The sequence below is a fragment of the Microcaecilia unicolor genome, chromosome 5 (assembly GCF_901765095.1).
Source record: "Microcaecilia unicolor chromosome 5, aMicUni1.1, whole genome shotgun sequence".
Taxonomy (NCBI): Eukaryota; Metazoa; Chordata; class Amphibia; order Gymnophiona; family Siphonopidae; genus Microcaecilia; species Microcaecilia unicolor.
In genome coordinates, this window is record NC_044035.1 from 266,743,476 (window position 1) to 266,756,049 (window position 12,574).

The 12,574-nt window shown below is 39.1% G+C and overlaps 1 protein-coding gene across 2 annotated transcripts in view; it reads right to left on the reverse strand.

The window, feature by feature from the left end:
* CBLB (Cbl proto-oncogene B) overlaps nt 1-12,574 on the reverse strand; it is a 213,690-nt gene that overhangs the window by 54,295 nt on the left and 146,821 nt on the right. For both annotated transcript variants that reach the window (XM_030204169.1, XM_030204170.1), the window contains 2 exons: nt 5,934-6,134; nt 3,245-3,430 (listed from right to left, as the gene is read on the reverse strand). In XM_030204169.1, coding sequence (XP_030060029.1) covers nt 3,245-3,430; nt 5,934-6,134 — 387 coding nt within the window. The remainder of the gene's footprint in view (nt 1-3,244; nt 3,431-5,933; nt 6,135-12,574) is intronic.

Consider the following 12,574-nt stretch of genomic DNA (forward strand, 5'->3'; position numbering starts at 1 on the left):
CTCTCTCTGTGAAAAAATACTTCCTGACATTTTTCTTGAGTCTGTCCCCCTTCAATCTCATTTCATGTCCTCTAGTTCTACCGCCTTCCTATCTCTGGAAAAGGTTCGCTTGCAGATTAATAAATATTTCAGTGTCTGTATCATATCACCCCTGTTTCTCCTTTCCTCCAGGGTATACATGTTCAGGTTAGCAAGTCTCTCCTCATACGTCTTGTAACACAAACCCCATACCATTCTCGTCGCTTTTCTTTGCACCGCTTCAATTCTTTTTACATCCTTAGCAAGATACAGCCTCCAAAACTGAATACAATACTCCAGGTGGGGCCTCACCAACGATTTATACAGGGGCATCAATACCCCTTTCTTCTGCTGGTCACACCTCTTTCTATAAAGCCTAGACACCGCCTTGTCATACTATTTTGTCGCCTTCAGATCCTCAGATACTATCACCCTAAGATCCCTCACCACGTCCATACCTATCAGACTCTCACCGCGTAACACATACGTCTCCTGTGGATTTCTACTCCCTAAGTGCATCACTTTGCATTTCTTTGCATTGAATTTTAATTGACAAACCTTAGACCATTCTTCTAGCTTCCTCATATCCTTTTTCATGTTTTCCACTCCCTCCCGGGTGTCCACTCTGTTATAAATCTTAGTATCATCTGCAAATAGGCAAATTTTACCTTCTAACCCTTCGGCAATGTCACTCACAAATATATTGAACAGAACCGGCCCCAGGACCGATCCCTGAGGCATTCCACTACTCACCTTTCCGTCATCCGAGCGAATTCCATTCACCACCACCCTCTGGCGTCTGTCCGTCAACCAGTTCCTAATCCAGTTCACCACTTCGAGTCCTATCTTCAGCCCATCCAGTTTATTTAAAAGCCTCCTGTGGGGAACCGTGTCAAAAGCTTTGCTGAAATCTAAGTAGATTACGTCTACAGCACGTCCTTGATTCAATTCTCCGGTCACCCAATCAAAGAATTCAATGAGATTTGTTTGGCACAGTTTACCTTTGGTAAAACCATGTTGTCTCGGATCTTGCAACTTATTAGCTTCCAGGAAATTCACTAGCCTTTCCTTCAGCATCGCTCCCATTACTTTTCCAATAACCGAAGTGAGGCTTACCAGCCTGTAGTTTCCAGCTTCTTCCCTATCACCATTTTTGTGAAGAGGGACCACATCCGCCGTTCTCCAATCCCACGGAACCTCACCCGTCTGCAAGGATTTATTAAACAAATCTTTAAGAGGACCCGCCAGAACCTCTCTGAGCTCCTTCAATATCCTGGAGTGGATCCCATCCAGTCCCATGGCTTTGTCCACCTTTAGCTTTTCAAGTTGTTCATACACACTCTCTTCCGCGAATGGTGCTATATCCACTCCATTCTCATTAGTACTTTTGCCAGTCAATCGTGGTCCTTCTCCAGTATTTTCTTCTAGGGAAAACAGAATAAAAGTATCTATTTAGCAAATTTGCTTTTTCTTCATCATTAAATACGTAGCGGTTCGTAGTACCTTTTAGTCTCACAATTCCCTTTTTAGTCATTCTCCTTTCACTAATATACCTGAAGAAATTTCTGTCACCCCTCCTTACATTTCTAGCCATTTGTTCTTCCGCTTTCGCCAAACGTATTTCTCTCTTGGCTTCATTAAAAGAAAAATCTGACCACTTTCCTTCTGTTCATCCACGCAACAGTACAAGCCAGTCTGACAAGAGGAATGGTTCCTCCATTACGGAAAACAGCTGCTGTTCAACCTAAACTTAAGAATCCATCCAAACCTGCATTTGACATTACAAATTATCACCCTATAGCCAATCTACCACTTATTTCCAAAGAAACAAACTATAGTCCACTCACAACTAACAGATTATCATTAAAATGAATGCACTATTTCTCCACCAAACTGGATTCAGTCAATGTCACAGCATGGAAACAGCTTTATTAGGCATCACTACCTTTATCCACTACCATCTTGATCATGTTAAGAGCACCCTTCTCTTATCTTTAGATCTTAAAGCCATCTTCGATCTTACTGATCGCAACATACTACTAGAACATCTGCACAATCTTGATCTTACAAAGTTTGTAAAAGGAACAGCGTATAGCCTATTCGGTTTGTGGCTGAAATGTGAGATTAATGTCCAGTATGTCTGCAAAAATTTGAGTAATACTAGCTGTTTGGGGAATTGGGCTGTTACAAAGGCAAATTAACTTACTAAGAAACTTAATAGAACAGTTTGTAAAAAGGAGTGGTTTCGATTTAGTGCAGCTTAAGATAAGGTGTCTGTTCTGTAGCCAATTTGTTGAAGTTTCTCATTGATACTGGAAATCTCCTGATGGTCTAAATGATTAAGTGTGCAGAAAAGTTGGATATCATTCACATAGATGAACATGGTGAACCCAAGAATTGTGCTAGCGTAAGTTCACAATTGGTTTCAAACACACATCGCAGATAGGTAATATACTGTTCATTGCAGCATTACATCATCTACCCCTTATGCCCCAGAGTCCAAGTTCCCCAAGGCTCCATTCTATCTCCCAACATTATTTAATATCATCCTATCCCCCTTACTTACGCTAGCACAATCCTTGGGTTCACCATGTTCATCTATGCAAATGATATCCAACTTCTCTGCACACCTAATCATTTAGACCATCAGGAGATTTGCTTTGCTTTTTATGGTACAATAATGTATACTGAGATGAGCACCCCTAATTATTCTGAAAAGTTGGCTTCTATGATGCCAGAGTATTAAAGCATGAGTACAGGGCAGATTGGTTTACAATGCACACATTGATTTTTAAAGGAATCCCTGGCATCAGCAAATGTTTAAAATAATATTATCAGTACTTTGTACACTAAGAATTTGAGAACAGAAATTTGCCAGTGCAGGTTACCTGAAGTGACAATTAACCACAAAACATTTTTTTTTAAAGGAAAAAAAAAAAGCAAAACTTTTTTTTTTTTTAAATTAACAATGCCATTTCATTCTTTAAAAGATACAGACTCTTGGCAAAAGTCTTCACTTTTATGGGCACCAGAGCCAAAGCTCTAGGCTTAGTTCTTCCAATTCATACCACAAACAATTATCTAGCACCAGAGCTCTCACACACACACACAGACCACAGCATGAATAGGAATGAAACAGTAATGGTGATACATTTAATATCATAGCATGCAGCATAGATCACACAGATCTCCTTTCCATCCAACATCACTTTGAAATAGGATTCACCTTTGGTGAGCCTGTAGGGCTGGCACAGGGTGACCGAGCTACTCCTTTCTGAATAAGGTCTAGTCGAGGGGGTACTGGTGGCAAGCTAAGATGTGGCATCTGCAGGGGATCCAGAGGTGGTTTTCTTCTCTGAGTAATCGGCGAGGAGCCTGGTGATGTCACTGGTGAATTCTGCCTATCATTACACTTTAAACATAAGAAAACTTAAATATTAATATTTATTTTTACACAGACTGCACAGTGCAATCTAATGTAAGGACAATTAACTCAATATAGGGACAAAATAAATATCTAATACAAGTCAGAAAGGTACAATGGGGAAAGCTATTTCAATTAAATATAAAACATACTTGAAGTCATACTAAAGTCTATAGCTTTCCACTCAAGTGAAGGAAGTCCGCATCTTTGAAGCACTCTTTCTGTTCAAGTCAAATGAATCAGAATCCTATTTTACAGTTGGATAGATGAGCTGAAATAAACATTAAGGGCTCTGTTTACTAAGCCGCGCTGTAGGCGCACAAACCTTTTAGCACATGCTAAAAATTAGTGTGGGAATATAATGGGTGTCTCTTATCATTAGCACGCAGTCATTTTTAGTGCACCTATAGCGAACACCTTAATAAACAGGACCCTAAACTTATTGCTGTGATTACTATGGGACAGGTTGTTGTCCTGAAATAAACATTAAATCTACCACTGTTAGTACTTACTAGTAACTTTTTTTTTAAAAACATTTTGATACTCATTTTAGCTTTTCTGGTTCTGTTATATGAACTAAGGTACAAATCAGAAATTCCCAAAACTTGGCTTGGGGACCCCACTGCCAATCAGATTTTAAGGAGATCCACAAGGTATAGGCATGAACTTGCATGTGCAGTCCCCCAATGTATACAAATTTATCTCATGCATATTCATTGTGGCTCCCTGAACACCTGACAAGCTGAGGGGTCCCCAAGGCAGGCTTGTAAAGCCTTGGCAAAATCTGGTTTGTTTGGGGGTTTTTTTCATCTCCTGACCTCCAAATTATATTGTAATCATAAAGTAAGTTTATTGAAGAGTTTAAATCCAAGTAAAAAATAAATCACAGTAAAACAAAAATGCTTACCTGTAGCAGCTGTTCTCGAAGGAACACACAATATCAGTCCAGAGACATTATCTAATAAGCCTATGGTTGAAGTATTGTTTACAAAGTTGCAGAGCTTTCCAGACTGATCTACTAAACTTGTGCAGAAGTTCCTGCATCAGCATAGGTCATCTCAATTCAATAGTTAGCTATACAAGGAGAAGCTTCAGGAAAACAGATTTTTTTTTAACTGGGCTTTTTGTTAATTTTACAATCTTTTTACACTAAGCTATAACTTTGTCATCTTCAGTTTTAATTCTTACATTATACCTTTTCTATCTGTACTCAATTTTGGAGAAGGTAATCATATTTATGTAAATCAATAAGCCAGCACCTACCCACAGAAGTAGGGAAGTTTTGCAGTATCAGTAACCTGCTTTCCTTAGAGAACATCTGTTACAAGGAAGCAACTGTGCTTTCTTCAAGGACAAGCAGGATATTATTGTCCTCACAAGTGAAAATCACTGGCTACATGTTGTCTTAAAATTAAAAAAAAAAAGAAAGAAAAGGAAAAACAAACAAAATGCTAATGGGCAAAAACAATGGGACGGATTTTCCGCCAACACAATAGCCATAATAATTTAAAAGCTGGCACCAGCAATTAGATTGATCTATATGTTCAGAACTGCTATGTGTACAGTTAGTGGAGCTGATTATACAGATGGTAAGGTCACTATGCTTGCACCATCCATTTAAGTTTGGGTCTGCTATTTGGTGGGCCTAAACTAAATGCACAAGGTATCCAGATAGCAGCTAAATATTTGCCATTATCTGGACAATTTTTCAGACAATCCTCATCCCATCCCAAACCTTACTTAATATAAACCAGACAAGGCAGAGAAACACAAGATTAAGCAAATGTTGTGTGTGATAAAAGCCTGTAATTTTGAGGATCTGAACATGGATTAGCCCTATGTAGATGTCAACAGTGCTGGATATGTACACTAAACGCTTGTTTTTCCATTCAGTGTAATGAGCAGCTCTTCTGTTCCTTGGTTTTGCAAGTAGCTTTATTGTTTAAATGAATGAGGATATCCATCCTATTTATAATTAGCATTTTGTTTTCTGGAAAGCAGGTCAAAGCAGTATAGTAAATCCAATAATAAACAAATTAATTATAATCTGAACATTCCATTCCCATGAACAGATTAACACCTATGTTTACTAAGGTATGCTTTAGGCACCTTAGCATGGTTAACGTGTGTTAATGGTTAACGTGCATTAAACGCTAATGTGCCCATAGAAATGTATAGGCACATTAGCGTTTAACACGCCTTAACTTTAAAGGCACTTTAAAAATGCTAACGCACCTTAGTAAATATACCCCTAAAGTATTTAAATATTCTTTATCTGATTATACTATCATAATTATTCAGAATAGTAGGAAGATGAAAACTCTAACAAGACTCATTTTAAACATATTTTCCACCCATCAAATAATGGCAATACTGTGAAATCATTAAAGTCTGTTAAAGTATCTTTCCTAAAGATTAGAATTTTCTTCTCTAAACTTCTTATTAAAACATAACAAAAATCCAAAAATAGCAGAAATGCATAAAATGTTACCTTTCTGACTGAAGCCAACCGGTTCATCATTAAGGATTCCTCTCGATCATCATCATCATCATATTCCAGCAAGGGTATAACAAAACTATCCAAAACACTGCAGCACCTGCTCTCATCTCTTGGGTCAAATGGATCTACTATAATCGGCTCTGTTCCTTTGATCTCACACCGGCAGAAAGGGCAGCCTTGACCATCAGATTCCTATACAGGGCAAAAACAGACCCACCTCTTATGGGTTTTTACAGGCTCAGTAGTGGTGCAATCACTATCAGATATGGTTTGCCTCCCAGTATCAAAAACCTTCTACATTTGTTACAAAAATATATAGAATACATTTCTATGAATTTTAACTACAGCCTTTGTAGTGAGCAGAAAGCCTAAGAAATTGAATGTTAAGTTCATGAATGTTATTATGTAGCATATTTTCTTTTGTTTAAAAAGAAGCCTAAAACCTAAAAATATATGTTAAAAAAATAATTCATATATGAATGTTTATACCACACACACCATATATAGTAGCTTCTTTACATCACTGTAAGCTTGATTTACAGCTAAAGTACAGAGAATACCAGAAAACAAAGAAAACATGATAAACATCAGAGGTGGGCAACCTGCGGCTCAAGGGCTGAAGGCAGTCCGCCACTGAATTTCATGCGGCCATGGGAAGAATGCACAGAAAACCTCAAGAACCAGATTTCTGGCAATTTTGAATACTGTATTTCACAAATATTTTCAGAATAGCCACTCCAGCAAACTTGTTTTTAGTAAAATGTTTTACTTATCACAGGTGGTCTATGGAGCTCTGTGTATTTCCGCTTTAGACATATGGCCCTCTGTGTATAAAGGTTGTCCTCCCCTGTATTAGATTAATACCAAGAACACTGAAGGTAAAATTTAGTCATACCTGTTAATTTTATTTTCTTGAGTGCTGCTAGACCTGTCCAGACCAACAGGTTGTGAACCCTCCTACCAGTAGATGGAGGTAGAAATACTGAACAATTCCAATGATATCATCAACTTTATAACTTTAATATACCATAAATTCAAAATAAACCAAAAAAGTGTGCCACTGCCAAAGCAGGATTAGGTCCACCTTATCACAAACCATTTTAGCCCCATCAAAACCACTGCAATGTATGACATGAAATAACTCATGAACCATATACAAACAGAGAGAGAGAGAGAGAGAGAGAGAGAGAGAGAACAGGCAAGGCCCGAACAACCTCGACCACTGTAATCTTCCAAAGCAGGTCCCTGAACTAGTCTAGCAGGACTCAAGGAAAGGAAACTAACAAGTATGACTAAATTCACCTTCTTTATTATCCAGCTATATCAGTCCGACCAATGGGAAGTACAAATGCATCCCTTACTGGGAGGGGGAAGACAATGCTCCCAGCACTACTGCTCCATTCAGAGCCACATTGCCACCTTACAGATGTTTCCAAGTGCAATCAACCAAGTCTCTTCCCAGGAGGCCACCTGCACTCGCACTGATTGTGACTTCAGGCTTGAGGAAACACTTTGCTGTGAATGAAGTACACTGCCACCATGGTGGGCGTAAACCAATGTGCCATCCAGGACTTGGACTACAGGACCCTTAAACAGTCTCTCAGATAGGGTAAAAGTCTATCCAATATCTGCGATGCACTGGAGATGCCCAACTACTGTACCAAAACTCAATGAGCATCTGGGGCAAAACTTTCCTGGCTGGCCCTGCAACCAAGTGTCCCACAAGAAATGGGGAAAACTTGCTGTTGAAAGGGATAATAGTACCACCTGGAGAGAACCACCTCAGCCAGGAAAGCAAAAATGTATCCCCAAGGGACAAGACCCAGAACTCTAGCCTCACCAAGCTGCAGAAGTGTCCACCAAAATAATTGTCCTTGTGAAGGAACCTCCAAAGAGGCACTCCTCCAGGAGGGATTTCTGGACAGTTCTTCTGATCTGCACTAAGGAGGGTACTAGAAAACCATCACAGGGGTCCCTTTTAGAGGCTTATGAATTTCAGTTTTGGTTCCGAAACAGACAAAAAAACCTTTTTCTCCATGTTTTGGTTTTGTAGAAAATAGTGTTTTAAGTTTCTACCAAATGAAGAAAAAAAAACAGACGAAAGCAGAAGAGAGACACTGCGATCAAAGCAGTAGTCAACCCTGGTCAGACAACAAACGTACATGGTGTTCACTCCTGGGGGAACACTGCACAAAGGAATTTCAAAATTCTGAGAACAATATTTGAAAACTGTGCAAAATTCTGCATACTTTATTTGTAATTTTGATGTCCATGGCTCATTCAAAGAGAGAGCTCTGGTCTTCCCTGAGGCAGCAAGTGGTGATTGTGAAACAGGGAACCTCTGTCAGAACTTTGGATTATTGAGATTGGACAGCTTTACTTCAGACTCTTCAGATAAGTAACATTTGTGTAATAATATATATGTAAAGCTGTTTTGAATTCAATATGACTGGATATGCTTGTTAGACAAGCATATTATGTGCAGTTTGGAGGATTATTTTTTGTTGGTTTTTTTTTTTTTTTTTAGATGGAACTTTTCTGACCAATGATTGATATAAGATGGCAATGTTTTGTGTTCATATGTTGCAGAGCCTTTTCCACTGAGGTCTTTTTTTCTTCATCATGTTACAGATATTTCGAGTCTCCCTGCTTCACACTGCAATACTGATGGGACTGACATTTTGTTATATGATTTAAATTATCCCAATATTATCACATCAGGGAGGTAAAATTCCTAGATGTAATAAATGACTGCTTCATGGAGCAACTGGTCCAGGAACCAACAAGAGGAGGATCTACTTTAGAGTGGAGGAGTGGCCTAGTGGTTAGGGTGGTGGACTTTAGTCCTGAGGAACTGAGTTTGATTCCCACTTCAGGCACAGGCAGCGCCTTGCGACTCTGGGCAAGTCACTTAACCCTCCATTGCCCCATGTAAGCCGCATTGAGCCTGCCATGAGTGGGAAAGCGCGGGGTGCAAATGTAACAAAAAAAACAAACAAAAAAAATCTAGTCCTTGGTTGAATGCAGGTAACAGTGTCATGATCAAATCTGAGCTAGTATCTGGAGTGAAGTCACTAAGGGGTCCTTTTACTCTAAGGTTGCCAAAAAGTGGCCTGCACTGGTGTAGACGTGTGTATTGGATGTGCACACGTGTGTACTGGATGTGCACAAGTCCATTTTCAGAGTACCTGCAAAAAAAGCCTTTTTATGCGCGCAGGTCCATTTTTAACAGCACCTGCAAAAAATTTCTTTTTTAAAATTTTTGGATGAAAATGGGCGTGCGGCAAAATGAAAATTGGCGCACATCCATTTTGGGCCCGAAACCTTACCGCCACCCATTCACTTAGCGGTAAGGTCTCATGCATTAACCGGGTAGTAATCATCAGCATGCGTACAATGCTGATTACCACCCAGTTAGCACTACGTGCCGGAAAATAAAATATATTTTCTGGCACGCACAGTGAACACACATAAAAAATGAAATTACTGGCTGTGCCACACAGTATGGTAGTTCAAAACTGGCGCGCGTAGGCGCCTACGTGGCTTAGTAAAAGGGCCCCTAAGAATTTAGTTTTTGAAAGGGCAACTATGATAAAATGAGAAAAGCAGTTAAAAAGAAGCTAAAAGGATCAGCTGCTAAGGTTAGGACTTTAAAACAGGTGTGGACATTGGTTTAAAAATACCATCTTGGAAGACTAAATCAAATGTATTCCCTGTATTAATAGAAGTAAAAAGAAGAGCAAACAACAGATAGCATGGTTAACAGGTGAAATGAAAAAGGCTATTAGAGCCACAAGGACATCTTTCAGAAAACAGAAAAAGGATTCAAATGAAGAAAATAGAATACAACATACACACTGGTGAGTTAGATACAAAGAACTGATAATGAAGGCTAAAAGAGAATATGAAGAGAAACTTGCCACAGAAGCAAAAAAATCATTGCAATAACTTTTTCAGGAACACCAGAAGCAGAAAGCCTGCAAGGGAATCTGTGGGACTGTTAGATCATCAAGCAGCAAAAGGGGCACTCAGGGAAGACAACACCATAGCAGAGAGATTGAATGAATTCTTTGCTTCAGTCTTTACTGACAAAGATATAAGATATCTACCTATAACAGAAACAGTTTTCAAGGGTGGCAATACAGAGGAACTGAAAGAAATGTCTGTGAACCTGGAAGGTGTACTGAGCCAAATCAACAAATTAAAGAATAGTAAAATCACCTGGACCAGATGGCATGCACCTCAGAGTACTAAAAGAACTCAAACATGAAATTGCTGATCTGCTGTTAGTGACCTGTAACCTGTCGTTAAAATCATCCATAGTATCTGAAGATTGAAAGGTGGCCAATCTAATACCGATTTTTGAAAAGGGTTCAAGGTGTGATCTGGGAAATTATAGACTGGTAAGCCTGACTTCAGTACCAGGCAAAAAAGTTGAAACTATTATAAAGAACACACAGACAAACATGGTTTAATGGGAAAGAGTTGGCATACATTCAGCAGAGGGAAGTCTTGCCTCATCAATTTGCTTCATCTTTTTGTGAATAAACATGTGGATAAAGGTGAGTCGTTTGATATAGTGTATCTAGATTTTCAGAAGCTTTTGACAAAGTCCCTCATGAAAGACTCCTGAGAAAATTAAAAAGTCATGGGATAGGAGGCAAGCAATGTTCTGTTGTGGATTAGGAACTGGTTAATGGATAGAAAAAGGGTAAGGCTAAATGGCCATTTTATTTTATTTTTTTAAGTGAAGGAGGATGAAATAGTGGAATGCCACAGGGATCAGTACTGGGACTGGTGCTATTTAACATATTTATAAATGACCTGGAAACTGGAACAAGTGAGGTGATTAAATCTGCAGATGACACAAAACTATTCAAAGCTGTTAAAAACAAACGCATACTGTAAAAATTGAACGAAGACCGTAGGAAATTGGAAGACTTGGCATCCAAAGGCAGTTGAAATTTAATATGGACAAATGCAAAGTGGTGCACATTGTGAAGAAAAATCTAAATCATAGTTACTCGATGCTAGATTCACATTACTCAGCACCCAAGAAAAAGAACTTGGGATCATCACAGACAGTATGCTGAAATCGTTTGCCCAGTTTGCAGCGGCAGCCAAAAACAAGCAAACAGGATGCTAGAAATTATTAGGAAAGGGATGGAAATAATTCTGGTCACCATATCTCAAAAAAGATATAGCAGAATTAGAAAATATTCAAAGAAGGACAACCAAAATGATAAAGGGGATGGAACTCCTCTCATATGAGGAAAAAGTGGTTCGAGCTTATAAGAACATAATAGCAGCCATACTGGGTCCAACCAATGGTCCATCTAGTCCAGTATCATGTTTCCAACAGTGGCCAAGACAGGTCACAAGTACCTGACAGAAACCCAAACAGTAGCAACATTCCATGCTACCAGTCCTAGGACAAGCAGTAGCTTCCCCGTGTCTGTCTCAATAACAGACTATGGAATTTTCCTCCAGGAACTTATTCAAACCCTTTTTTTAAACCCAGATATGCTAACCGCTGTTACTACATCCTCTAGCAAAGAGTTCCAGAGCTTAACTATTCATTGAGTGAAAAAATGTCCTCCTATTTGTTTCAAACGTATTTCCATGTAACTTTGAGTGTCTCCTAGTCTTTGTTCTTTTGGAACGAGTAAAAAATCAATTCACTTTTACTCATTCTACACCATTCAGGATTTTGTAGACCTCAATTATATCTCCCCTTATCTGTCTCTTTTCCAAGCTGAAGAGTCCTAACCAAAAACATAAGAATAGCCATACTGGGTACTATGGACAATTTCAATGAGATTACATATATTACTAACAGCATATCAGCAATTTCATGCCTGAGTACTTTCAGTACCTTTGGATGTATGCCATCCGGTCCAGGTGATTTACTACTCTTTAATTGGTCGTATTGGCTCATTACATCCTCCATGTTCACCGAGATTTCTTTCAGTTCCTCTGCATCACTACTTTGAAAACCATTTCCGGTACAGGCAGATCTCTCATATCATCTTCTGTAAAGACCGAAGCAAAGAATTCATTCAGTTTCTCTGCGATGGCCTTGTCCTCCCTGAGGACAAAATACTGAGTGGTATAGAATGGGTAAAAGTGAATCTTTTTTTATTCTTTCAAAACTAGAGGACACTCAATGAAGTTATATTATATTACTTTTAAAACGAATAGGAGGAAATATTTTTTCATTCATCAAATAGGCTCTGAACTTGTTGCCAGAGAATATGGTTGCAGTGGTTAGCATATCTGAGTTTTAAAAAGGATTGGACAAGTTCCTGGGAGAAAAGTCGATAGCCTGCTATTGAGATAGGCATGAGGGAAGTCACTGCTCACCCTGGGATTGGTAGCATGAAATCTTGCTACTATTTAGTATTCTGTAAGATACTTATGACCTGGATTGGCCACTGTTGGAAGCAGCGTACTGGGCTAGATGACCATTGGCCTGACCTGGTATGGCTATTCTTGTTCATATGTGCTCACCTAGGTCTTTCACTAGCCTTTTCAAAGCCTCCCCATGGGTAAAAGGACCTTGAAGGGAAGTGTAATTAGCCATGGCTTGGAGGCCATCTCAGCCACCCAGAACCACCTCCAAGGTCTTCTGC